The 25,286-nt window shown below is 33.9% G+C and overlaps 6 protein-coding genes and 4 long non-coding RNA genes across 12 annotated transcripts; 5 read left to right on the forward strand and 5 right to left on the reverse strand.

The window, feature by feature from the left end:
• Positions 1-24: 24 nt before the first annotated feature.
• On the reverse strand, positions 25-908 carry LOC124434172. The gene is made up of 3 exons (XR_006944706.1): positions 762-908; positions 597-654; positions 25-481 (listed from the first exon to the last, which is right to left on the reverse strand). It is a non-coding gene; the product is annotated as an uncharacterized LOC124434172 (long non-coding RNA).
• Positions 891-6,730, forward strand: LOC124434171 (muskelin-like). Its single transcript, XM_046984053.1, is given in 24 exon segments — positions 891-1,322; positions 1,852-1,921; positions 2,033-2,181; positions 2,254-2,342; positions 2,526-2,635; positions 2,797-2,934; positions 3,015-3,069; positions 3,142-3,220; positions 3,352-3,533; positions 3,536-3,636; positions 3,715-3,813; positions 3,922-3,980; positions 4,053-4,139; positions 4,807-4,861; positions 5,060-5,112; positions 5,184-5,254; positions 5,331-5,398; positions 5,484-5,675; positions 5,786-5,925; positions 6,002-6,053; positions 6,142-6,192; positions 6,259-6,328; positions 6,409-6,455; positions 6,533-6,730. Coding segments are annotated over 24 exon segments (2,220 nt in total). The 5' UTR covers positions 891-1,203; the 3' UTR covers positions 6,617-6,730.
• A 57-nt stretch (positions 6,731-6,787) lies between these two features.
• Positions 6,788-8,495, reverse strand: LOC124434170 (gem-associated protein 2-like). Its single transcript, XM_046984052.1, has 10 exons — positions 8,241-8,495; positions 8,084-8,171; positions 7,908-7,985; positions 7,747-7,803; positions 7,610-7,680; positions 7,474-7,537; positions 7,333-7,401; positions 7,154-7,264; positions 7,029-7,087; positions 6,788-6,960 (listed from the first exon to the last, which is right to left on the reverse strand). The coding sequence occupies exons 1-10, from the start codon at positions 8,348-8,350 to the stop codon at positions 6,924-6,926; spliced, it is 744 nt and encodes a 247-aa protein (XP_046840008.1). The 5' UTR covers positions 8,351-8,495; the 3' UTR covers positions 6,788-6,923.
• Positions 7,389-8,489, forward strand: LOC124434174. Its single transcript, XR_006944708.1, has 2 exons — positions 7,389-7,831; positions 7,953-8,489. It is a non-coding gene; the product is annotated as an uncharacterized LOC124434174 (long non-coding RNA).
• A 209-nt stretch (positions 8,496-8,704) lies between the features above and the next one.
• LOC124434168 (rabenosyn-5-like) lies at positions 8,705-11,337 on the reverse strand. Its single transcript, XM_046984051.1, has 9 exons — positions 10,975-11,337; positions 10,737-10,837; positions 10,606-10,663; positions 10,382-10,543; positions 10,199-10,313; positions 10,067-10,124; positions 9,924-9,994; positions 9,603-9,689; positions 8,705-9,351 (listed from the first exon to the last, which is right to left on the reverse strand). The coding sequence occupies exons 1-9, from the start codon at positions 11,240-11,242 to the stop codon at positions 8,847-8,849; spliced, it is 1,425 nt and encodes a 474-aa protein (XP_046840007.1). The 5' UTR covers positions 11,243-11,337; the 3' UTR covers positions 8,705-8,846.
• LOC124434173 lies at positions 9,895-10,878 on the forward strand. Its single transcript, XR_006944707.1, has 2 exons — positions 9,895-10,013; positions 10,341-10,878. It is a non-coding gene; the product is annotated as an uncharacterized LOC124434173 (long non-coding RNA).
• A 229-nt stretch (positions 11,338-11,566) lies between the features above and the next one.
• LOC124434033 (dynein regulatory complex subunit 6-like) lies at positions 11,567-19,033 on the forward strand. Of its 2 annotated transcripts, none has more exons than XM_046983886.1 (23): positions 11,567-11,743; positions 11,824-11,933; positions 12,026-12,122; positions 12,991-13,058; positions 13,128-13,248; positions 13,504-13,537; positions 13,599-13,708; positions 14,127-14,234; positions 14,311-14,432; positions 14,628-14,737; positions 14,807-14,859; positions 14,921-15,021; positions 15,429-15,558; positions 15,894-15,992; positions 16,314-16,434; positions 16,991-17,153; positions 17,342-17,461; positions 17,551-17,761; positions 17,860-17,913; positions 18,192-18,272; positions 18,508-18,590; positions 18,683-18,763; positions 18,854-19,033. In XM_046983886.1, exons 1-23 carry the CDS (start codon positions 11,669-11,671, stop codon positions 18,984-18,986), a joined length of 2,385 nt encoding a protein of 794 aa, XP_046839842.1. In that variant the 5' UTR covers positions 11,567-11,668; the 3' UTR covers positions 18,987-19,033. The 2 variants fall into 2 exon arrangements, with proteins under 2 accessions (XP_046839842.1, XP_046839843.1); XM_046983887.1 differs by having other exon boundaries at positions 11,677-11,743; positions 11,814-11,933.
• On the reverse strand, positions 18,830-21,137 carry LOC124434048 (superoxide dismutase [Cu-Zn]-like). Of its 2 annotated transcripts, XM_046983910.1 has the most exons (7): positions 20,802-21,137; positions 20,654-20,694; positions 20,079-20,172; positions 19,869-19,968; positions 19,682-19,751; positions 19,486-19,603; positions 18,830-19,211 (listed from the first exon to the last, which is right to left on the reverse strand). In XM_046983910.1, the coding sequence occupies exons 3-7, from the start codon at positions 20,082-20,084 to the stop codon at positions 19,098-19,100; spliced, it is 408 nt and encodes a 135-aa protein (XP_046839866.1). In that variant the 5' UTR covers positions 20,085-20,172; positions 20,654-20,694; positions 20,802-21,137; the 3' UTR covers positions 18,830-19,097. The 2 variants fall into 2 exon arrangements, with proteins under 2 accessions (XP_046839866.1, XP_046839865.1); XM_046983909.1 differs by having other exon boundaries at positions 20,079-21,137.
• On the forward strand, positions 20,699-24,844 carry LOC124434034 (carnitine O-palmitoyltransferase 2, mitochondrial-like). The gene is made up of 12 exons (XM_046983888.1): positions 20,699-20,760; positions 21,013-21,104; positions 21,286-21,332; positions 21,456-21,658; positions 21,736-21,795; positions 21,880-21,983; positions 22,506-22,639; positions 22,718-22,920; positions 23,015-23,279; positions 23,444-23,810; positions 23,995-24,220; positions 24,296-24,844. The coding sequence occupies exons 2-12, from the start codon at positions 21,060-21,062 to the stop codon at positions 24,634-24,636; spliced, it is 1,995 nt and encodes a 664-aa protein (XP_046839844.1). The 5' UTR covers positions 20,699-20,760; positions 21,013-21,059; the 3' UTR covers positions 24,637-24,844.
• Positions 22,572-23,101, reverse strand: LOC124434050. The gene is made up of 2 exons (XR_006944693.1): positions 22,934-23,101; positions 22,572-22,820 (listed from the first exon to the last, which is right to left on the reverse strand). It is a non-coding gene; the product is annotated as an uncharacterized LOC124434050 (long non-coding RNA).
• Positions 24,845-25,286: the final 442 nt, after the last annotated feature.

Here is a 25,286-nt window from a genome sequence, read left to right on the forward strand (position 1 = left end):
TTTTCAAAATATCACAATGCAATGTAACAAACAAGATTTTAATTCACGTCATATTTTCCACGTATTATTTTATATCTAACTCCTGGACAATCCTGAACCCTTCCACCCTCAAAAAGTACAACACCATGTTCTTGTAGACTCGCTTTTTCACCAGGAATATAAGCGATTATAGTTTGACCATTGTTCAGTCTTAATAAAGCACATTTTCTGTTTGCGGAGTTTGGTTTTTTAGGTTTCCTGATAAAAACCTTTACACAAACACCTTTCCTCTGAGGACCTTTTAGAATTTCATTTGATTTTTTCGCCGTTGACTTCAGTTTTTTTGCTTTTGTTCGACGTTTGCCGCGTTGGATCTGATTTAAAGTTGGAAATCTTCGAACAATCCAGTGACCATGTGTTTCCAGGGGTAATGATGGTTTGATGGTGGTTGTAGGTGTTATAGAGTGAAATTTGGCGATTTTATGGCCGTCGTGGAGCTTATCTGTGTAAAGAAAGGATGGGATTCATATGGGAAAAGTTGACGAAGTTGGGAGAGAAGTCTGCTACAGCTTCATTGACAATTTTATAAATAAACACACATTTCGTTGATTTCATACCGTAATGAACAGCAAGTTTATTTTCAGGGTTTGAAAGTTGAAAATATCCAACATATCGCTGGAGTCACATGAAAGAGTTAAAGAGAACATATTTTAAAATTGAATATTTCGTCCAAGTCACACACCACCAAGACAGATTTAGATGTAAAGGTTTATTTTACTTACATTTAAAAAAAAGCGTTTGGAGAAAAACACTGACCAAAAACACTTGTTTGTTCTGTCACTTTTATAGTGTAAATATGATGGGACGCAAAAGAATATTCTTCGTGTTTTGCAAGAAAAATTGACAAGCTTCCAAAGAGCAGCCATATTGGAAACAAAACACTTGTTTTTATCGTTCAATATTATTGAAAGAAATTATTTACTGTACATGTTGTTTAAACAATATCATCAGTTTTCTTCCACTTAATGTCTACAAGAAACAATATATAAGGGTAGAACTTTTATTCAGCATTTAAGAAACTATTTAATTTTTTTAATACGCACCACAACATGATGGTGTATTTCTGAGCGATGTAAACACGGCAGTTATGTTAGAAGCTACAGTACTGAACTATATATGTATGAGTAAAACTGAAGTATTTGTTTAGTAAATGCACGACTCAAAATGGCGGAGGTTTCTGGTAATTTTAGAAATGTAGATTATACAGATATCAGAATTAGGGAGCATGAATTGTACTATTCCATTTTCTCATGCTCAAGCTTTGCTGGAAGCTTTCATCCAACGTACGTGCTCTTGCTGTTGTTGCTTGATATTTGCAAAATTGAGCTTTGAGTATAAGATGTAGAGACTTTTTAGGTTTTCTTCTAGTGACAATGGATAGATGGAATAATGATTGAGTTCATAAAACAGTTACCACTTTATATATGTTTTAGAGTTAGGTCAGAATGAGATGATTTTGACACGAATGAAGAGCTTGTGAATAATATGAAATATGTGGGCACTGAGAACTTTTAGCTGCAGGCTGCAGAAGACAGCCGTTGACAGAATCAGTTCATTTGCTGAGAAATTTATTAAATTTTAATTGTTAAGATAGTAATTTATTATAATGCGGTGCTGTAGTTTTTTATTTAGAGAAATTTGACTTAAAGTTTCCGACTGTTTCTGCAACAAAAGACATTTTATTTGAGCCCAATGTTATTCGTCCATACTGTGTGTCTGTTGATAAATACAGCACATGCACTGTCTGTTGACAGATGAGAAAGTTTATTGTGTACAAGTGATAATTTGCCTTTCTTTCTTCCTTTGTCATAGACTTATCATGGAGGAAAATCCAAGTGATCAGAATTCAAGATGGGTATCTGAAACGCACGTACCACCACAAGTTTGTTTTTTTCTACTATTTCACATTATTTCTCATTAAAATTGCGTTGATATCATAGTCATTTGTTGCTTAAGCTATAAAGTCATATTGCTTTTATTTTACTTTACATAGTTCATTACTTTGAAACTTGAGAAACCATCTGCCGTAACAAAAATCATATTTGGAAAGTACTCACAGAGTCACGTCTGTAATATAAAGAAATTTAAAGTTTATGGAAGTTTATATGATGATGATGAAAATATGATTGAATTATTAGAGAGGTAGTTATTGCAAAAGTTATTGTATCTTCATAAATTAAACATTATCATGATTAAATCTTTGTTTTATTTCAGTGGTCTACACAATGACAATGTAAAAGAGACATTTGATTTAAAACATAAAGTTGGAGGAAAAATCTTTCCTGTAAATTTCATCAAAATTGGTAAATTACACCATTGTACATTGTTATTTTTATAATTTATGTAGCATTTTTGACATTGCATGGAATAACACTCAGTCTTCGAAGTGGAAATGCAGAAAAAACTACTTTAGGGACTTTAATATTTAATTATTCACTAATAATTAACTATGTAATCAATGAAATTTGATATTTTTGTGCTTTCAGAACCATTGGTAAGCTGGGGAACAACTTTTAGCTTTAGCATTTGGTTTGTTGAGTTGATTGGGGTTGATGATGATGATTGTGTCAAGGTTTACACAGATTGGTTTAATAGTGTAAGTTAACATTTGAATAAAGTTTTTGGTACGACATCATTAAACTATGACATCATTAAACTATGATTTCATGAAACTATGATATCATTTCCTTGTAATGCACACAACTACATGAACTAGCTATGACTTCATTGAATATAATTTTGGTTTTTGTAATGAAGTATAGAGAACAGGAAACCATCCGCTTGTGTCTTAAGCATCTTCGCCAACGAAACTTCTCTGAGGCATTTGACAGCTTAAAGAGGAAAACCAAGGTTGACTTGGAGCATCCAATTCTCACTGAACTTCATCATGAGTTGGTAATGAAAGTGGATTTAAGTTTCGTTATAATTGTATAAAAAAACTACATGTATGTATGTATTCTCTATGTATTTGCCAGGTGAATTGTTCAAATTTTGAAGCAGCAGAAAAAATCATCGTAAAAGCAAGCGAAGGTTAAACTTAGAAATCGATAAATCATAATGTGTATTGCTGAAGATTTTATATTCAAATTTTTCACTTTCCAGAAGGTTTATTTGACAGTTACCTCACTTCACAAGATCATCATGTAGAATGGACGTCCATAGAATCATACAATACAGGTAAGTATTACAATTATGTTTTTATTCAGGTGCAATATTGAATATTCTTGAGATTTAGTGATATTGGAAAATCGACTCACTTAGAGTTTGTTGATAATTATCAATTTCATAGCACTGATTTTTGTATTCTTAAAGGAACAGAGCCGAAATGCCCAAGTATGGAGGTCATCAAATGTGTATTGACAGTGAAAATCATATCATTTATCTGTTTGGTGGATGGGATGGAAATCGCGATCTTAGTGATTTCTGGAAATTTAACATCTATGAAAACAGCTGGAGACTTATATCACATGACACAGAACAAGATGGTGGTCCTTGCGCCGGTCATGTCACAAGATATGTTTTGATTATAAACGAAAGTTTATCTTTCTGTTGGGTCGTTATCTTGATTCAGAAGTGAGAAGAAGCATGGTATTGAAGGTACAATGAGGGATAGAGAATAGTGTTCATTTACATAAGGTGTTTGATGAGTATAACGGTGTTTTCTCTTCTGTTTAGAGTGATTTATATAAGTATGATATTAATTATAATCAATGGACGTTAGTATCAAACGATACTGAAAAAGATGGCGGACCACCTTTAATATTTGATCATCAGGTAGAAAATAACATTGAAGATTTTGTTTAAGAACACAGTTAAATTGAGAAAGAATTACTATTTTATTTGTAGAATTGTTATCTAATTTTGACGAAATTTTCACCATAGATGTGTATAAATGTCGACAATGGAATGATGTATGTTTTTGGTGGACGAATATTATCGAAGTAAGTCAATTATCTACAGATTTACAATATTCTTGTGTCCTGACGACGTAGCTATTTTTTATGATTCTTTAGCATGGCTGACGATTGTTCTTGTTCTGGACGAATGTTTAATGGTCTTTATTCATATCTTACACTAACTAACACATGGAACAAATTAAGGTACAAAGTTTGTCTCATATTTTCTACCTGGCTATGTTATGTTTTGCGTTCTTTTGTAATATGCTACGTTATCCATACATCATGCTACGTTATCCATACATCATGCCTCGTTATCCATACATCATGTTATCCATACATCATGCCTCGTTATCCATACATCATGCCTCGTTATCCATACATCATGCTCGTTATCCATACATCATGCCTCGTTATCCATACATCATGCCTCGTTATCCATACATCCTACGTTATCCATGCATCATGCCCGTTATCCATACATCATGCCTCGTTATCCATACATCATGCCTCGTTATCCATACATCATGCGTCGTTATCCATACATCATGCCGTTATCCATACATCATGCCACGTTATCCATACATCATGCCACGTTATCCATACATCATGCCACGTTATCCATACATCATGCCACGTTATCCATACATCATGCCACGTTATCCATACATCATGCCACGTTATCCATACATCATGCCTCGTTATCCATACATCATGCCACGTTATCCATACATCATGCCACGTTATCCATACATCGTGCCACGTTATCCATACATCATGCTACATTATCCATACTTCATCCTACATTATGCATACATCATCCTACATTATCCATTGTTCTCAATTATGTACCATGTTATCCTTCATATAGAGATGACAATCCTCCACTTACCTCAAGAATTGGTCATTCAATGTTATTTTATGAGGTCAGTCATTCAGAGAAAATATTTTGCTAAATAAGTACTTTATTCAACAAAAAAATGAACTTGAAAAATTGGTTTTTCAAAATTTCACGTGAAGCGTGCTTTTGTCGTTAGAGTTTTTCTAATTAACTAACAATTTATCTTCTTAATTATTGACAGCTATTTGTGTGACTTTAGTTTGTGCGTCTGTTATTTCTTTAGAAAAACAAGTCATTATATATTTTTGCTGGTCAACGAAAACAAGAATTTATGAAGTAAGATAATGGCTGTCAGTTATATTGACAAAACCTTAAATAATATCTTCGTACAATTCTTTATAATTCAGTTCTTTAACAAAGTATGAAACAGAAACAAAGAAGATTACCGTCTTAGTCAGCGGGAAAAAGCATGAAAAAGGTTCAAAAAACAATTTATTTTTATCAACGCTGTTAATTTTCAAATCGCTAAGTCACCCTATGATTTTTTCTTTTAGCTCCAGAGAGTGGATTTACTCAAAGAGCTACCATAGATCCTCTTACTGGAGAAATATTTGCTTTATCGGTAGATAACCTTTTCATAAAATGACTGCAATTCTTCATTGTTTTTCATGCTATACAATCGAGTTTTTAAATACACTGTGTTTCAGGGTTTGAGCAAAGATAAATCTAAAAAAGAACAATCAACTCGAAATTCGTTTTGGCTTTTTAATATTGAAAGCAATAAATGGTCTTGCATTTATCGTAACGAAAAGAAAGGCGATGAGTATTGGATAAAAGATGGGGTCTTTGAACCTTGTCCAAGATTTGCCCATCAATTAGTGTATGATTATGTGGACAAGGTAAAAAAGGCATGATTTTCAGCTTTTGTACAACCCTGACTCTTATCAATGTGAATTTTCAACGTTTTCATTTCTCTGAAACAAAATCTCAAGTAACTTTTTCATGTCAGATTCATTATTTATTTGGTGGCAATCCGGGAAATCCAGCGTTTCCTAAAATGCGCTTGGACGATTTTTGGTCATTGAAACTTACGAAAATATCGCTGTCAAATTTCTTGAGGAAATGCAAATATTTATTAAGAAAACAAAAGTATGTCGAAACAACGAGTGTAAGAATGCGTCCGTTATTCTTTATTCGTGAAATCCCTGCTTTTTTCTACTTTAAGGTTCCTTGAATTAGCTAGAGTTGACAGTCTACAGGCACTCAACTATTTACAGGTTTTGTTGTAGAAACTTAATTTAGTTTGACATAGAAACACTACTTGAAAAATTGTGATAACACTGTTTGTTTATTTTCTTCCATCAGAATGATCTATCAGCAGTTGTTAATCATGATGAATTAGATGAGCGTCGTGAGGTTAAACACTTTCATTCAAGTGTTGATTGAAAGCATTAAATGTTATATAATAATTCTTTGTCTTAGTTTGAACGGCTGACTTCCAATCTGTTTTTATATAAAGATGAAACAGAGAATATGGATGTTAATACTGAAGGTAGAGACGTTCATGTTTGAAAGTGTAGTTGGTGATGATTTTATGTTGTTATGGTTTTGGTAATCTTTTAATTTTCTCAGGAGCTGAGCAGTCTAAGGAACAATCATTACTTAGGGACCGTTCTCAGGTATTTTATAGTAATGAATAGTTTTATCGCTAACATTCCTCATTCATCAACTCAAACAAGGATTCATTGTTTTTCAGTTATTTGATCAACTTGTGACTGGTTTTCCTGACACTATGACTCAACCAAAAGAAAATCTTGTCGACATTATAAAGATTCGATAATGTGCTCCGGAAGTTTGTGACTTATTATTTATATGTTTATAGAGAATTTTGTATATCTTTAGTATGGAAAATGATATTTCTCTTTATGATTACATTATATTATTTGCAAGAAAAGATGTTCAGTCGTAAAGCTTTCTTTAACACATCAAAGTTGTTTTTCAAACACTAATATAGTTCACAAAATCCTTCTAATTGCAACTTTCCTTCATTTCTATGCAGATGATCATTTAATAACCTAGGCTAAATTTTCTTTACAAAACAATGATTTTATTTTTATAAACTATACATTCCATCAAATTTCATTTGGTTAGTGTTCTGCTCCAAGATCACTTTGACCAAAGTACCTTGAATGAGAAGGATTTTAAATTTCTAAAATGCTTCAATGAATAAACTGGATGATTTTTTTACAAACCCCATTACAAGAGTAATGATCAAACATAATGCAGCCATTTCATCCGTTTGACCAATTGCCTAAAGTAGAATAATGACAAAATTATGACATATTCATGTTAAGATTGTTAATTTAATTGTACCCACCAAACTATTTTTTTGTTTTGAGCATAATCTTGCTAGCATGCGTAAGGCATAGGTTGTGTCTGGTAGTAATGGCTTCTCAACAGCAATTAATAAAGCATAAATCCATTGCCCCTTAAGTAGAAAGTATTTCTATTTCACCAGCAACATATATTGTTATAATCTCAATACCCTTTCCCAACCTGCAGCATTGTAAACGGTCTTGATTCCATCCAATGAATATGATGGTCTAGCACTTTCAATACTAATGTCTACATCCAATAAAACACCAAAAATTGGGGATTTTTTCTCAAAAAAAAAACAAACCATACAATACTTAATACCTGGTTCATTTGACAAATTATACCAAGAAAAGCTGGACAACCATTGTTTTCATTGTTTTCATTGCTGGTGGCAAACAAAGAGTGTCTCAGTATTGCGTGTACAATGTTCTCTTTGAGAAGTATTAAGTATTTTTACCTTGAAAAAGATTCTTGTGTTGTTTGACCAAAGCAAAATTTTAACCATTGCTCTGAATTTTGAGGATCTGGCTAAAATTTTTGTTATAGAGAACTTCAACAAGATCATGATCCCCATCGAATTTAATATTTACTAACCAACTTTCTCTTTTCAATATTTTTCTTAACAAACAGGAGTTTTTGATGTGCTAGGAACTTCCAAAACAAGAAAAAAAACAAAGAGGTTGGAAAGTCAGTCACTCTTAAAACTTTCAAAGCTGTATTAATATTGCATTAATAAACATGATGGGATATAATACCTGTCTGATTTCAGAAAATGCTGACACTTGCTCATTTTGCCACAGGACTGATAGCCCAGATGTGTTGACTGGCTCAACCTGTAGTGACGAAGATGAATGAACAAAGTTGGTGAAATATATAAATAAAAAGAAAGAAGCAATAGTTTGTCAGTGATCGTACAAATAATCTGACATACAAGCATGAAATTATGATCTTGATTGGCCTGGAAGATACTGCAATCCATGTCAGCTACTACAATATCTGGGCAGTTTGATGCTTCATGCCTAAAGAAAATGAACAAGAGTTTCATAGACGACAAAAGCCCTTCGTACAGAACGCTTTCTTCAACTTACTGAACACTTTTCAAGTAGTCATAAGCAGAAGTGGGAAAACCAGTTGGATTGCTATTTGAGTTCTTTTTTCCTGTATTTTTTAAATGTTCAAGGCGAAATACTGCTTCCATTGAACTTTTGATTGTTTGTAAACAAACTAACCAGGTCCAAATGATATGACAACGATTTTGAATTCGGCCCTGTGTAACAGTGTAAGTGTTCAGATATCTACGTCAAAAAATGCATTTCACAATAAATCGTGAAAGTTAATCGCAGTAGCATATCGTTGATGATGTTTGTTACGATTTCTGTGGACCAAATTCATAGTTCATATTTCAAATGAAATGCTTTTGTACTACACAATGCGCCTGCGTTCGCTAATATTTCGAACAGCGGTTAACATCAATCGTTGCCATGATGCAAAATAAATAATGTACTGTATCACGTGGAAAAGGAAAGATAAGCAGCGAAAGAAAATAGAAAAATAACCAAAAAACCAAATGATATAATCTTATTTAAGTTTGGATGTACAATTCATTAAATATGATTCAGTGTATTGTTTTTAAAGTACAGAAGCGAAAGAGTGAAAGTACAAAAGACTACGTCATGCAGATTGACATTTGAATGTCACCTGTAAGTACGTCGTTTATACTCAGATTGTAATTCATTCAAATTCTTTTCTAATGATAATACTTCATCGTATTGTTTCCTCTGTCTGGCTTGCTCGATAAAGACTTTTACATTTTCAATTTGCTGTAAAATAGCCTCTGTTTCAGGATCAAAAGATCTTGGTCTTTGTTGTGTGTCAGTCACGGGCATTTGCTGTTTTTTTTCTCTTTGTAAGACTTCTTGATGCATCTTGGCACGTTCCTTCATTATTTTCTCCTGTTGAAGTTTTTCTCTCTCTGCTCGTCTCTTTATTAACATTGCTTGTTCTTTTTGTAGTGTTAAATACTCATCCTCTGATGGAATGGCTTTCAATGTGAACATATTTTGTGTGAGGTAATTAGTCACATATGCATGTACACTGCGATGAAGTTTTTGTGATGATCGTAATGACGTCTCTATATTAGTTATGGCCACAGTGTCTTCGTTGTTTGGTGGAGGTGGGTTTAGAGCTAGGACTTTCTTTCTAAAAGCAGACATTAAAATCAGTTCATTCATAGCATTTTCATTTTCTGGAGAGTTGATGTCATTAGTGTCAATCCTGCATTAATTAGGGGACCATATACTGCCGTACCTAACTGTTTTCTTTCCAAAACAATTTAACTTTTAAAGAAACCAGCTGGGCTTAACAGAATATATGAATATGGTTTAACATTCAGTAGATATCCATGCTTAGTGTTACTGTACACTCAAAATCATTAATGACTGTCATCGTACCCCAATATTCCCAATGTTTCATAAATCTTCAATAATTTCTGACGTGTGACAACAACCTCTTTATATGAGTATTTTGATTCACCATGGCTATATAAAATATGAGTAATTGTTTAGCAATGAGTGTTTATGATTCTGAGCAAGGATATAATACAGTGATATGAAGGCGATGGGTATAACGAGAGTTATGGCGAGAGATAGAGACGTTTGGCATGGAAAAATTCATGGACCGGTCAACCCCCCTGGCGGGGATTAATACTGGCCGGTATACAAATGTTGTTTGTTTGTTTGTTTGTAGGAAGGATATAATACTGCAATTGATACCTTAATGATTGGGCCATCTTGTTAAAAGTGGGAAGAAGCTCATCAGCATCCGCCATTAATGTTGTTATCCTCTACAAATGAATTCATACGGTATGTGAAACTGGATGTGAGTTGTAAAGTAAATACAAATATTGAGAACTTACATCATATAACTCAACCAAAGGTTCTTTCATTTTTTTCTGTTTTATCATTTCATAATTTCTATGTAAAATTATCGTAGGTGAATTGTCACAAAACCTTTTCTTTTCGTACATTTTATTTCATTTCAAACTTACTTTAAAAGTAAACCAAAGCATTGATTGCAAACGCGAAGTGCATTCTTCTGATTTATCGCTTCATCATCTGCATTGGGTGTAAAATCTGCTGTGTCACCAATCTCACAATATTTTGCTGAAAAAAATATCCATTTTTTTTAAGGTGTAACTGTTATTGTAAGGAGTTAAAGAAAATCATGTAACCTGCAGTTTTGAGAGGTAGAAAATCTGAGCATTTTCCACAAATGATTTGACCACAAAGTCGACAGTGATGTTTTCGTCTTGTCACAGTAAATGATTTTGTGCATAGGAAACAGAACTTTGCTTCTTCATCTGCTATCCAAGGAACTAGACTCTGCTCTTTAACTAAAATTTATTTCATTTTACAACAGTTTTTGCATTGCAAACATTCATCGTTTCCCAGTTACCTTTCTTCTTTGAACTACTTATTTGAAAATCTTCATTGTCTTTCAAAATATTTAAAATCTAGTAAAAACAAACACTTCTAGATGCTTTCAAGCATGTCTTCACGAACAGAAAGCATTAACAAAGAATATACCTTTTCCAATCGAACAAGAATTGTGTTTGTAAATATCATGCAATCATCCACTTTCAAATTTCGTGCTTTCCGAAACTTATTGGTATGATCTTGGGTAAAACCTTGATTGAATAAAGAAATAATAAACTGCTTAGTTACTTTACATAGCATCTCATGAACATTTAATTTGTTTTATTAAGGTGAGAGAGAGGCATTGTCCCTACAGGCTACAGCATTCAATTTTTACTTTTTCCTATACCTAGTTCTTGTGGTTCCCAGTAAGAAAAGCTAACGTTGCTTGTGAAAGAACTTCCTTGAAATTCTTCATTCCTTTCAAATTCGCTATCTTTTCGCAGTAGTTTTCGTTTGGCTCTATCGAAAATTCCTTGAGCATTTTGCCCCTTGCTGCTTGAATCCTCCGAGCTATGCTCATCGATAAAATGATTTTGTAGCAATTGTGGGTTTTGAAAATCTTTCTTACACAACGGACAGAGAAATCCTTCTTGAATTTCACTCGTTTCTTGCATTGTATCCAAAGATTCTTGGGAATCGTGAACATTATAATTAGAAATTTACATGCCAAACTTTGTTTTGCACTTGATGCTTAGAGGGTACTTGATCTCGAAGGGCCTCTCCGGTGGGTGGAAAAGCCCGGTAATGAAACTTTATTATACGGCAACAGATCCTTCTTTGGATTTCTACTTCCATAACTTGAAAAAAAGAATCTAGGTGGCTCGTTTCTGCAAGTAAATTTATCGTTGTAGGGTATTTTATGATAAATTTGACCATTGTTTGTTAATAAGGTATAAAAATGTAAAATTGCATTATTTTAAACTATTACGTTAAGGGGGACTGGAGCAGAGTCTGCTTATAAACAATCACCATGACAACTAGGCAAGATGAAATATGGCGAATACGAAGTAATGATAAATTTAGTTTAAATATTTTGTAAAATGGCTGCGTTGAAAAACTGCAGTGCTGATTTAAGAGAATACTTTCTTAAGCACAGGCTTCCAGAATTTTTTGAGGTATTTATCAAGTTTGTGTTTGTTATACTGCCGTAGTTTGTTTGTGTTTAGAAAATTTTCAACGTTTTAGCCTTTTCTAGGCCCTTCTAACAGGACTGGCTGTAGAATGTCCTCCAGACGCTTGCACTTTTATTTTGGATAAACTGAAAAATCTAAATAATGAGAAAGGCAGATCTGAAGAAGTGCGATGGTTAGTCACAAAATATTTTTTAACTTAAAAACTTTATATGAATTATGATTTGAATGCCAATGCAATCCATAAAGCGTTTGTCTTTTATTAAGGGATTTGTATATAAGTGAAGAGAAGAAAACAAAATATACAATCTTGAAGAAAAGTTTTGGAGAAGTTTTATGGTGTTATGAGGATGAGAACTCGCAGGTTATTTAACGGAGAAAACCGAATTTTATTCAAGCTTTAATTGTGGAGTGTTAAGTCTATCAATGGATAATCTGATGGAGTTTTGACTTGAATGAAACATTCAACAAAGACAGTTGTTACGTCAATGGAGTCTCATGACCATGGCCGTCAATCCTGGGATAGTTAGGATGGACCATATTCATATATTCTGTTATCCCGGGCTGGTTTTTTTTGAAAATGAATTTGTTTTAAAAAGAAATTAGCCAGGCATAGCAGAATATATGAATATGGTCCTCCCTCAATTAAGACAGGATTGACACCAATGCTCATGATCTATAAAATTGATTTCGTAACAAACATAAGTTGTCAAAAGCATGTAGAAAAAACAGTTCAATCTAAGTTTTATCGCGTAAGAATGATAGTTGGATGAAAAATTGCTTATCATATGTCACAAGCTATGCTTTTGTAACTCCATGTTTCTTGGGAATTACTGGACTAATTTATTGCAAAATATAAACTTTTTCGTGACGCATAAAAACATTTGTCTGACACTTAAGCTGCGTTTGTTAACATAAACATCTTTTTCCTATGAATTTAAGAATGGGAGCAGTGAATAGCTTATTGATCATCAAGATTTGTCAAAAAGCTCAAATGCTATTGAATGATATATAAAAGAGAACAAACTTACACCAATTATTAAGTCTAACAATGTGTAAGAATGGTATGGGGAATAGTCGTAGATTTTTATGGAATTTAAAAATGTGTTTATTGGTAATTTTTTCTTGGTGGTTGCTTTAAGGAAAACATGGAGGTGACAAAATTCACGTTTAACTTTATATGAACAATGTGTGTGAAATATGTTTACGCTTTGATATTTTGATGTTTTCAGCCAACACCGGAGATGTATCAACGTGCTTACAGTTTGTATAATTTGAAGTTAAAGCTTGTCTGTTTCAAGTAAGTCGGTGATCTTCATGAATCTTTGCATTACAAGGTCCTATTTATGTAACTTTGGTCACATTTTAGAGCATGGAACATTTTTTATGTCACAAAGAAAGAAACAAGGATAGAACTAGAATCGAAATTGACTTACGCACGCCGCTACTTCAGATTAAGGACACTCAGAAACTCTTTCATGAAATTTTATGTATCCTTTGAATGAATGTTGCTGGTCATGAAGAGAAATTATCTTGCTCGCTTGCGGTTGATTAGAATTTTGACTTATCTCCGATTCCTGTTTTTACGGTAACTTAACATGTCGAACGATGATCAAATATTGTCTTAGCCACAAGTTTTTCATGTTTAATAATTGTTACATAAATATTGTTCTTATCAGCTGTAGAAGTTTTCTGTAGACGGTTTATTGTGATTTTTTTTATAATTCCTAAACTCTACGAATCAGAATTGGTACAGCGAAATACGAAAGACACGGATAGGTTAGAAATTTCTTTGATATTTATCTTCACAAATCGTTTTTATGTTTTTGTTGTTGTACAGATATGTCAGCGAAGATCAAGAGAGTGCTGAAGATGGCTCTTCTTAGAATGGTTTTTACTAGTTGGCTTAAAGTTGTTTCTGACTCCAAAAAGACGAGGGAATATTTTGAGGTGATCTTTAATAATACCGTCGTGTGATTGAAAGGCCTAAAATTACGACCAATTCATCTTTCCCCTCGAAGTCTGCATTCTTTGTGGAAAACTAATTTGGTTCCGAAAGTTTTGTTGCTGATTTCGGCCATAATGACCATTCAAAATGAACAGTCAAGGGAAAGTTTTGCCGCACAAATGTTGTATATTGCTGGCTAGCAAGTGATTATAAAGGATATGATAATGATAATATTGGGGTGTTTTATGTGATTGCAGTGGATAGAATGATAAAATTGGGGTGTTTCATGTGATTGTAGTGGATAGAATGATAATATTGGGGTGTTTCATGTGATTGTAGTGGATAGAATGATAATATTGGGGTTTTCATGTGATTGTAGTGGATAGAATGATAATATTGGGGTGTTTCATGTGATTGTAGAGGATTGAAAGAGGTGAAATCATTGATGCTGGCGAATATAGTGAATTTTTTGAAACAAAGGATGGCAAGGATGTAATATCATCTTTACCAAAGCATGTTGCATTACGGGTAATGTTCAAATTTTAAATCTCCGTCATAAAAGTACGTGTGTTACTAACATAAGTAAATGTTATAAACTTTTTAGATCTTTGTCAATGTTGATATTCAAGATCTTGGAAGATGTGCTTCAGTAAGTCGTTCGTGGAAACTCATCATTCAATCGAGTCTTTTATGGAGTAAAATAGATTTCACAAAAATGAAGAACAGGTACGTCAATCAAAGACGCTGTTTGTTTTCATTATTTTTATTTCCTGTGTTTGTCAACTTCATTTGATAACATTTTGATATTACCTCTCTGACGTCATTTCTGTGACGTGCCCTTATTTGTCAACGTCATCTCTTCATTCTATGACGTTTTCTCCTAGTCATCGGTTTTTTCATCTTAATTTGTTACTCTTGCAGACTGACTAACAAGGTTGTTGCAAGACTTGTGCATAGATATCGTTCAGTTTTGGGTCATCTAAACCTTCGTGGTTGTTTTAATCTCACAGTTAAAAGTCTCATGATTATCAGTAAGGAAACATATTTGTGGACGCATATTTTTTCTTGTCTTGAACATCGTGTGATGTATTTTCTCTTAGGTGTATCAAAGAACCTGCAGGATCTTAATGTTTCAGAATGTGAAGGAATCGATGTAAGCATGTGTCTTTTTTCATCGACATTTTTACTCACACTACATGAAGTTTCTTTCTTAGGACGAGGTCATTAAGAGTATTGCCGCTGGATGCTCCTCACTCTTGTATCTGAATCTTTCACGATGTAATATATCTGATGCTGCATTACGTTCATTGGCTAGGTAAGTTTTCTCTGACCATCATTGGCTAGGTAAGTTTTCTCTTATTCATCATTGGCTAGGTATGTTTTCTCTGATAGTTCATTGGCTAGTTAAGTTTTCTCTGATCCATCGTTAGCTAGTTAGGTTTTCTCTCATCTTTCATTGGCTAGTTAGGTTTTCTCTCACCGTCCATTGGCTAGTTAGGTTTTCTCTCATCGTCCATTGGCTAGTTACGCTTTCTCTCACCGTCTATTGGCTAGGTAGGTTTTCTCTCATCCTTCATTGACTAGGTAACTATTTATAAATGTAAATTCGGATGATTGAGTTCGTAAATGCTTTAAGAGGCATACATAGTACATACAGCAGTTAAAATTCTTTTCATTTTTTAGAAGTCTGTCTGAGTAACTATCTTTGTTGTTTTTTATTAGAAACTGTGTGAACCTACAATATCTTAATGTTTCATTTTGTCGTGGTTTCACTGATAAAGGTCTTGGTTACGTATCCCACGGTAAAGGAGCAAGAAAACTATCGTATTTGGATCTCTCTGGCTGTGAACAGGTTTTGTTTATAACATTGGAAATTATTATTCTTTGTTAATGCACTTTCAGCTGCTGTACCAGTGACGTCATGTACATCGATATTAATAATGACGTCATATTCAGTTGTATTACTAATGACGTCATATCTTACATTGGCATTTACAAAGACTTAGCTTTTATCAGTATTATCAATGACAATATTATGCAAACATTGCTTTATTGCTTGATTTTTTTCATGTAAATCTCAGTCTTTGAAATATTATTTAAATTTCATCCTTCCCTTTTCAAAATAAATGTATTCCTTTCTTTCATAATATTCATTTGTAATTTTTTCTCTGTTCTATAACACACCAGGTGACCGAATTTGGATTTATGTCATTATCCCTTGGATGTTTATCTTTGTCGACGTTGGTTCTAAATAACCTTCCTGAACTACGAGATGATGATTTGCAGGTAATACTTCATGTAAATATAACATTAAACAATCAATGGAATTATAAAACTCGGGAATTTATGTCGTTATCAAGAGTGAAAACAATCACCTTTGTTTCTTCTTCATTCTTACAATCTACTACCTTACATACTTAAATTTAAAGTAAATGGTTTGAACACGGGAGTATCGTTACATGTTTGTAAATGTAGATTGTCCAGGTTGGTATAGTCCTGAGAAGGACTGTTTTTGTTGTTGTCGAAACGTCAGTCAACAAAACAGTCCTTTCTATCTTACTGTGTATACTTTCCTTCCAGTTTAATTTATTTATTTTTTCTTCTCAGATGTTATGTGAAAAATGTAATTCAGTTAAAATGATCTCGATGCTCAATTCTCCTCTTGTTTCTGACGTTGGTATTCGTTATTTCACATCATTTCGTCGTCTTGAACGTCTTTATATTGAAGGTCAACACATAACTATATATGATTATACATTTATTGAACAATAGTCTCCCCCCCGTAATCTTGCTGGTACCTTTCCTTGAATAGTGGCCCCCCCCCGTAATCTTGTTTGTACTTTTCCTTGAATAGTGTCCCCGTAATCTTGTTTGTACTTTTCCTTGAATAGTGTCCCCCCCCGTAATCTCGTTGGTATTGGTTAAATAAGGTGTCGTGATCTTGTCCCATATTCATGCTTGAATGAAAATCCTCCCGTCAACGATACGTTTCTCTGTGATGTTGTTAATGCTTAAAGCCATGACCAGCCGACAATTTAAAGAAATATAGTATGAAGCAAATTCCGAAGAAGGAAGACATCTTGAGATTGCAAAATATGCATCAAAACAAGACGAGAAGTGAATTGTAAATTTTCGACTTTATTTCAAAGTCGTCCTAATAAGGTCGAAAGTTTACAGTTCACTTCTCGTCTTGTTTTGATGCATATTTTGCAATCTCAAGATGTCTTGCTCCTTCGGAATTTGCTTCATACCATATTGTTAATGCTCGCCTTCTTTTAATTTAGGTAATCACCGCATTACTGATACTTCAATAAAAGCATTAGCGAAGAGTTGTCCTGAATTATTTCAAATCTACATCACCGACTGTCCTCGACTCACTGATCTTTCTCTCAAGGCATTGTCCAGTTGTAGAGAGATTGTTGTTCTCAATGTTGCTGATTGCGTCAGGTTTGACTTTTTTACGTGTTATTACAGAAATATTCTCACGACAAGGGAATCGTTGATTGGTAGCTAATTTATGCGTAAAACCCCCTTCATTTCGTTTTTTTACCTATTGTAAATTGTTAACCTAATTAAGCTTTAAAAAACGGCTATCAAATTTCATTTAACTTTTTAACGATCGCTTTATCTGGCAGAATACAAGATGCTGGTGTTCGACAAATAGTTGAAGGTCCATCTGGAGCAAAACTTCGAGAGATTAACTTGACAAATTGTGTTCGAGTTAGTGATGTTTCTTTGCTTAGAATTGCTCAAAGGTGGTGACAATTCGTTCATTCATATAGACTGAATTTCATGGAAATGAGATTCCTTGATTGAGAATTGATCGTATTTTACGATTTTGCAGATGTCACAATTTGACATATTGCAGTATATGTTATTGTGAACACGTGACCGATGCTGGTGTTGAATTACTCGCTACTCTCCCCTCCCTGGTGTCGTTGGATGTCTCAGGATGTAATATTCAAGATCATGGTGTCTCTTCCTTGGGAAATAGTTCAAGATTAAAAGATATTACGCTTGCTGAGTGTCATAGAATTACTGATATAGGATTACAGGCGAGTTGAATTTTCACTCAAGTTTTTTCTCTCTTATTTACTGTCGGTTGACTGAAAATATTTAGTATTATTTTTAAAAATTTTATTGCTCTTTACAGAAAATGTTTCAACAATGTCGTTACCTGGAGAACTTAGATTTGTCATATTGTGTAGTATGTATTATATCATTTTGTTTTCATTTCACTCTATTTATCCATCTTTACTCATCGTTATTCTAGCACTTATGCATTTCACTCTATTTATCCATCTTTACTCATCGTTGTTCTAGCACTTATGCATTTCGCTCTATATATCCATCTTTACTCATCGTTATTCTAGGATTTATGCATTTCACTCTATATATCCATCTTTACTCATCGTTGTTCTAGCACTTATGCATTTCACTCTATATATCCATCTTTACTCATCGTTATTCTGTGTACCACTTTAGAATATAACAGATCATGCAATTAAGAATTTGGCTTTTTGCTGTCGAATATTGAGAACGCTGGATTTATCTGGCTGCAAAAAGGTGTCATAAATAGCACAAATATTTATTTATGTTGGCTTTGAAACTGACAATTTTCCGGTTTTTTCTCATGAGAATTTCCACATTTGGTCGTGAATGTCTGGCGTCTGTCAAGGTGCTTGAACATACCAAAAATATTGGGGTTTTTATGTTGTTTAGTCGAGAAAAATTTACAAAAGTAAACATGTTCACTATACCACGATTTTGTTGTTAACTTTATTTCTTAATTTATGTTCAGTTAACGGACTCCAGTGTTCAATACTTGGCTGGTGTTTGTCATTACATTACACATCTTAATTTATCAGCTTGTGTTCGTCTAACGTAAGTTTTTTTTCCACAACACTTATGACATCGCACTTAATGAATTCTTTACGATGTATTCTGTACTATTCTAATTTGGTGCCATATTTTAGAGATCGATCTTTACGGTTCATGAGAAAAGGACTTAAACGCTTGAAATCATTGAATATTCTTTATTGTTTAAACATTTCAAAGTAAGCATGATTTTGGTATAGAAAATTTAAAACTTCTTCATTGACTAGAGATATCAACGATATGAATATATTGCTCATTTCTATTTATAGATCAGGTGTAAAGAAGATAATAAATAAAGGATATAATGTACATCATAGTAATATTCATCCTCCCGTATTTATGACGACAATGATTAATCCAAAACAGCCAATCCAACCGTCAAAATCTTTGACAATGCGATGACGCAATTTGTGAGTATTTTTTTTAAATATAGCGAGTTTTATTTATTACGCCAGCGTTGTCTTCATTTCACTGTTTATTTGCCTACATGTTTATTGATGAAAGAAATCTTAACTACAAGTCGGGCGTTCGGACTATCACACCACAAGCAATCCTTTTGCCCGCATTTCCTGTCTTTAGACTTCCTATGTTACCGCCTCGTCCTAAGTCGTCTATTTGTTCATGAAGCTGTTAGAGATATGCAAGGATAATGCAGGTTAATTTTGCACTAACGATAAATGAAGATTTTCACCAACATCAAACAACATGAATGTAAATGAACAACAGTCATTCCTGTATTTAAGCCGACACCCTGGGGGAACCGAAATATAAAGAGGTGTTCGTTTAATATGAGGATTCATTATTACGAATTATCCAGAAATGCAATTAAATTCAGGAGTTTACGAAGTGTCCGCTTAATACTGATCAGACTGTATTAAGAACACAATATAATTTTACTAACCACAAAAGCTCGACCAAGAACGCTTAGTTCACCTACTAACGAGACAAACACATCGCGTTTAATAACTTTTACTTCACCTTTATTGTCGGCGTATACGTTACCCAGGTCCCCTACATGTCTATAAATAAAGATGGTTGAATTCAATTTTTATCAACTTCCAAGTTTGTTTTTCTTTGTGCTAACAAATGTGTTTTACCTTCGATAGTCCATGGGTGCTCCGTGCATTTGTTGATGTGGATTAAAATGTCCTCCTGTGCTTTGACATCCTTTAAACATTCATTCATATACAACATTTTATCACACCACGTCAACATCTCGTTTTAAACTTTAGATATCGTTCTCTGTCTCTCACCGTTGAAGTATTTCACGTGTTTAGTACTTACCTTTTGTAACAATGTCTCCGTACTCATGGATGTGAAAACCATGAACAGAGTTTGGTATCAGACCTTTAATATTAATCTTCATAAAGGTTGTCGGTACTTTCTAGTTAAAAAAAAAATCATTTTATTCTTTACAGCTAAAATCTTTCACTCGTCGGATTATGTGTTGTTTCATCACGAAACTGTCTGTGCTTTATTTTCGTCATCACTTACCAACATTGTAGGTTGAAAAAGCTCCACTGTTCCTTTAATTCTCCCCTTTTTCCATCGTTTGGTTGTAGTAAGATACTTTTTGCTTTTTGAATGGCTATAATGACAAAAACTAATTCTTACTGTACGTTCTACCATTGAACACAATCGTTTCATGTCGGCGTTCGTTTACTGGTGTCTTTCAATTCACGAGTACATAATTAATCGGTCGGGTTGTGTAAATGTATTGCTAAACAAAACGAATCGTTGTGGTAAAGTTAACTTCTTTCTTGGAAAGTAATTTGCTTTAATGTTTAATGGAAAGCAACGTATAAAATGTTCCCATCTAAAATATTTCCACCATCACTAAGATTCTCGACTTTGTTCATTGATATTTTCATTCATCAAACTTGGCGAAAGCAGTTCTAACAGGAATGTCATTCATGGGAAAAAATTCAAAGAATTTCATGGTTTGTGGCCACCCGATGTACATATTCTGAGGAAAATTTATGTTTTATTCAAACTCATCTAGCGTCAAATAACGCTTGCTTACGCAAACTTAAAAAATCGTATAAAAACTATAGATGTTCTTATTTCACCTTTTCTTGGATTTGAAGACTCTGAATGTTTACCAAAGAAGCTGTATGTGAGCATGAAAAATGCGAATACTTTTAAAGATCTTGCCATTCTGGATGCTGGTTGCAAAGTAAGGATTAGTGTCCTCTGACACAGAAATATAATACGTACCTACGTTTTACAGCAGGAGTGTTGTTGACATTGTAGAAATATTGGTTTACATAATGTTAAAGAGAACGTCTGAACTGAAAAACACTTTAAATTATGAAACCAAGGTGCTATTTTTAGTGGTAAACTGGAACTAATAAGATTGTAAAAAAATTTACCATTTGACCAGTTGTGTTTCATGGTGTTTCATTGAATGTCAAATCTGCTTATACAGTTGTGGTGACTTACATGAAGTAATGCATACAATGGTCAAAGTCTAAAATGGCGCTTGTCTCTTCTCGTGGAAAGACCTTTAAGTTTTGCTTGGTAAGAATTATGTTCTTTCCCATTTGTGAACTCTCTTTTTATTATGCTAATATTGAAAAAATCAAAGTTTTTTTGTAAATCGGAATCATAAACATTAACGTATATTGTAACGGTTTTATCGCGCCTTAAAGATGACATTAATTTTTCGGCCATATTAAATTCTTATCCTACCCTTATTTAGTGGCAATGGAAGTCGAAGAACTACAATTGTTTATTTCGGTTTTTAAGGTGGGTTTTCTGATGTTTAAATTTTGTTCAAGGGATATTGTTATATCAAGTTCTTCATTCTATAAACTTCAAAAAAATATATAATTACCAATGTAAGTGTTTTCTATTTTTTTTATATGTCAGCTCTGCTTCAGGAGACGAGAAGTATATTCAGCGTAGTATTGTACCTACGTACCATTTTCAAGCCAGCTTACCTCGTCTGCCAATCCCTAAACTAGAAGACACTTGTCGTCGTTATTTGGACGCACAAAAGGTCATATTGAGTTCAGAGGAATATGAAACGACTAAAAGACTTGTTGAAACTTTTCAAAAACAAGAGGGTCAAGGTTAGTATTCCGTTTAGCAAAATCATCACGAAAGATATGTACATCTACATAAAGGGGTAATGTGTTTTCTTTGTTAGAACTTCAGAAAAAGCTTTTGAAAAAAGATAAAATGAATAAACATACAAGTTACATCTCAGGTATTTTTTTTATGTCTTAAAAATATCAAGTCACAACTGAATAATTTAAATCTGCAAGTTGTAATTTAATATCATATTGTGTAGAACCATGGACAGATATGTATCTAGAGGATCGTAGATCTCTTGTGTTGAACCATAATCCATTTATTGCATTCAATTTTGATCCAAATGAAGAGAATAATCATCAGGTACGAATACTAGAAGGTGGGTTGAAGAAGAGTGTGAAGGAATGTGTAGGGATCATACAGAATAGCAACATATTGAATGCTAGGAGTGTAGAAGGGTTCAACCATGACAATTTAACAAATTAATCTATGGGATATCTAGGAACATAGCAGTGTGTAAGTGTAACATGTTGATACATGGGATATGAAGGAACATAGCAGTGTGTAAGTGTAACATGTTGATACATGGGATATGAAGGAACATAGTGTATATGAACATGTGAAGGAATATAAATGGACAGGAAGGTAACATGTTGATACATGGGATATGAAGGAACATAGCAGTGTGTAAGTGTAACATGTTGATACATGGGATATGAAGGAACATAGCAGTGTGTAAGTGTAACATGTTGATACATGGGATATGAAGGAACATAGCAGTGTGTAAGTGTAACATGTTGATACATGGAATACTAAGAATTTGGAAGTGAAAATTATGCCATCTTTGTCAATGAAATAACTGTTTAATGTGTTTACTCTGTATAGCTGGTCAGGGCAGCAAATGTTATAGTGTCAGCTATGAAGTTCAAAAACTCATTGGACGACCAAGTGTTAGAACCAGAAATATTTCATTTAAATCCAAAAAAAAGCAATACAGAACGTTTCAAGAAACTAATCAGGTTTGATGATGGTAACTTAACCATTTTCTTACAATCCACGTTACAATTTATTGTATTTTATCAATTATTTCTACTAAGATATGTTCCATCAAGTCTTTCTTGGTATGGTGCATATTTAGTTAAAGCATTTCCACTGGATATGAGTCAATATGACAGACTTCTTGCTTCAACGCGTATACCACTGTTGACGAAAGATAAACTTGTAACATACGAAGATAGTCGACATATTCTTGTAATTCATAAAGGCAATTATTACACATTAGATGTGATTGGTGAAACAGGTGAGTAGATTACCTTAATGCCTTTCCTTAACACCCGTTTCTTTATCGTACTAATATTCTTATAACCTTTCATTCTTTTGTTATATTTCTTAAGGCATTATCCGTCCCGTATCAGAAATCTTAATCAATCTCCAAGCCATCACAATGGATGATTCTACGTCATTACAATCTCCAATTGCCGCGCTCACGTCTAATGATCGTGACACATGGGCGCATGCGCGCGAGGAATTAGAAAAATCCAATGCGGAAGTTTTAAAGTTGATTGACAGCGCGTTGTTTGTGTTGAGTCTTGATGATGACGAACCAAAAATACCTGAAGAAGTTACAAAATCATTTCTTCATGGTGATGGCAGAAATAGGTCAGACTTTATACTGTATTTATCATCTTGTAGTCGTCGTGTAATGGCACTTTGAGTGTAGTGACGTCATGATCATGTGACATTCTCATGTATGACCTATGATGACGTCATGGTCATGTGACGTTATTCTCGTGCGTTTTTGACCTATGATATTTTCAGTTTAGATGGTTTGATAAATCTCTTCAACTCATCGTATGTCGTAATGGTCTGATGGGCTTGCACTTCGAGCATTCTTGGGGCGATGGTGTCGCAGTCCTTAGATTCTTTAATGAAGTTTCTGAAGATATGAGAGAAAATCCAGCTTGTTCTCCTGCACAGCTTGCTGCTTTAGATCTAAGTTCTGCTAACTATAGGAAACTATGCTTTGACATTCCAGCGAGCGTTGAAAACGTCATTAGTTCATCGAAAGAAAATTTTGATTCTCGTGTTAATAGTTTAGAGATGGAAACCTTACAGTTGTTTAGTTTTGGTCGAGATTATCTGAGGAGAAAGAAAATAAGTCCTGACGCATTAATGCAACTTTCCTTTCAAGTGAGTTGTAAATTTATAACCTATTTTTCTTTTGAGTGACCTCGCAATGATGAAAGAAAGAAGTGGAAAGAAGAAAACAGAACCTAAAAGAAAGAATTCCCGATAAAATGCCTTATGAAATGTTTGCTTTCAAAGAAAAATAAGTGAAAAAAAAACCACTTTAATCCAAACTATATTCTTTTAGATGGGTTATTATCGTCAGAATGGCAAGTTTGTTGGCTCATACGAGTCCTGTAGTACAGCGGCATTTAAACATGGTCGTACAGAGACTGTTCGTCCTGCTTCCTTAGCAACAGTCGCGTGTTGTCAGGCGTTTGATAAAAGCCATAAAGCAGGCATTGAGGAAATGAGAAATTTTATAATGAAGTCGTCAGATTATCATAACCAAATAATTAAAAATGCAGCCATGGGTGAGTACATAGGTACTCATAATGATCTCGATGGATACGTTTTCAGCAATGACATATTCTCTTTTTTGTTTGTAGGTCAAGGCTTTGATCGCCACATGTTTGCCCTTAGACATATTGCTCAATCATCAGGCAAGTTACCAAAGATATATCAAGATCCATCTTTTGCTCGTCTGAACCATATCATTTTATCAACCAGTACTCTCACTAGTCCCAATGTGTTAATGGGAGGATTTGCGCCCGTGGTTCCCGATGGCCTAGGTGTGGGTTACACAATACTTGATGATAGCCTAGGATGTAATGTATTGAGCTACGGCCCGCCTACTGATGTTCGTGGATTTGTCGAGTGTGTACGATCTAGTCTCGAAGATATTCTAGAAGTTTTGGAAGGAAGAAATTTCAAAAATACATCAGGATAGAAACGTTTTTGGTTGACAACCGATTTGACAATCTTTATTTCAATGTCGGCATTTTTAAACTTTAAACATTCCAGGTTTTTAACGAAGGCAAGGCTATTTACTGTCGACTGCATCAAGATGAGGTTGCGTCGTAAAAAAACATCAAAAAAATCAATTACCGCACATAATATTATTTCGTAATCTGAGCAGCATTAGATATATGAAAGAAGTCCTTTCATTCATTACTGTATCTCGCCACATGTCTCACGGGGAGGTGGAGAATGATCTTGCAGCCATTATAGAACATTCTTGCTCTCTTTCATTTTATCTAAACGCATGAAATGTTTTATTGATCAATTTAAATCATTAGGAATAACCAACAACGTAATTTTTAAATGCATGCCAACACAATGCATGTAATTTTATTACTCTATAAATATACGTACACTCTTGTTCGTATATGTTTTTGTACGTTAATTGAATTGATGGATTAAATCGCGCTCGCATGTTCTTAAACACTCGAAATTCACCTTTGTTGACATGTAACTTGAGTATTTGTAGAAGTGTTTCAGAAATACAAGGTCAAAAGGAGGTTTCTGAGACAGCTTGCATGCAATGTCCTACCCTTCCGTTATATACGCCGTATCAAATGAACATTCCGGCAACATTCC

Source organism: Xenia sp. Carnegie-2017, unplaced genomic scaffold (genome assembly GCF_021976095.1).
Source record: "Xenia sp. Carnegie-2017 unplaced genomic scaffold, XeniaSp_v1 HiC_scaffold_14, whole genome shotgun sequence".
Lineage (NCBI taxonomy): Eukaryota > Metazoa > Cnidaria > Anthozoa > Malacalcyonacea > Xeniidae > Xenia > Xenia sp. Carnegie-2017.

Coding starts and splice junctions, on each gene's coding strand:
- LOC124434170 (XM_046984052.1), bottom strand. CDS start 8,350: ATGGAAGCAGTATTTCGCCTTGAACATTTAAAAAATACAGGAAAAAAG. Junction 8,172..8,240: donor GACTACTTGAAAAGTGTTCA/GTAAGTTGAAGA, acceptor CATTTTCTTTAG/GCATGAAGCATCAAACTGCC. Junction 7,265..7,332: donor GACCGTTTACAATGCTGCAG/GTTGGGAAAGGG, acceptor TTTCTACTTAAG/GGGCAATGGATTTATGCTTT.
- LOC124434168 (XM_046984051.1), bottom strand. CDS start 11,242: ATGCAAGAAACGAGTGAAATTCAAGAAGGATTTCTCTGTCCGTTGTGT. Junction 10,664..10,736: donor TTCTTGTTCGATTGGAAAAG/GTATATTCTTTG, acceptor TGTTTTTACTAG/ATTTTAAATATTTTGAAAGA. Junction 9,995..10,066: donor CTTTGGTTGAGTTATATGAT/GTAAGTTCTCAA, acceptor ATTCATTTGTAG/AGGATAACAACATTAATGGC.
- LOC124434033 (XM_046983886.1), top strand. CDS start 11,669: ATGGCTGCGTTGAAAAACTGCAGTGCTGATTTAAGAGAATACTTTCTT. Junction 12,123..12,990: donor ATGAGGATGAGAACTCGCAG/GTTATTTAACGG, acceptor TGATGTTTTCAG/CCAACACCGGAGATGTATCA. Junction 13,709..14,126: donor AGACGAGGGAATATTTTGAG/GTGATCTTTAAT, acceptor ATGTGATTGTAG/AGGATTGAAAGAGGTGAAAT.
- LOC124434048 (XM_046983909.1), bottom strand. CDS start 20,231: ATGAAACGATTGTGTTCAATGGTAGAACGTACAGTAAGAATTAGTTTT. Junction 19,969..20,078: donor TTTTTCAACCTACAATGTTG/GTAAGTGATGAC, acceptor TTTTTTAACTAG/AAAGTACCGACAACCTTTAT. Junction 19,752..19,868: donor CGGAGACATTGTTACAAAAG/GTAAGTACTAAA, acceptor GAATGTTTAAAG/GATGTCAAAGCACAGGAGGA.
- LOC124434034 (XM_046983888.1), top strand. CDS start 21,060: ATGGCGCTTGTCTCTTCTCGTGGAAAGACCTTTAAGTTTTGCTTG. Junction 21,659..21,735: donor TCAAAAACAAGAGGGTCAAG/GTTAGTATTCCG, acceptor TTTCTTTGTTAG/AACTTCAGAAAAAGCTTTTG. Junction 24,221..24,295: donor AATTAAAAATGCAGCCATGG/GTGAGTACATAG, acceptor TTTTGTTTGTAG/GTCAAGGCTTTGATCGCCAC.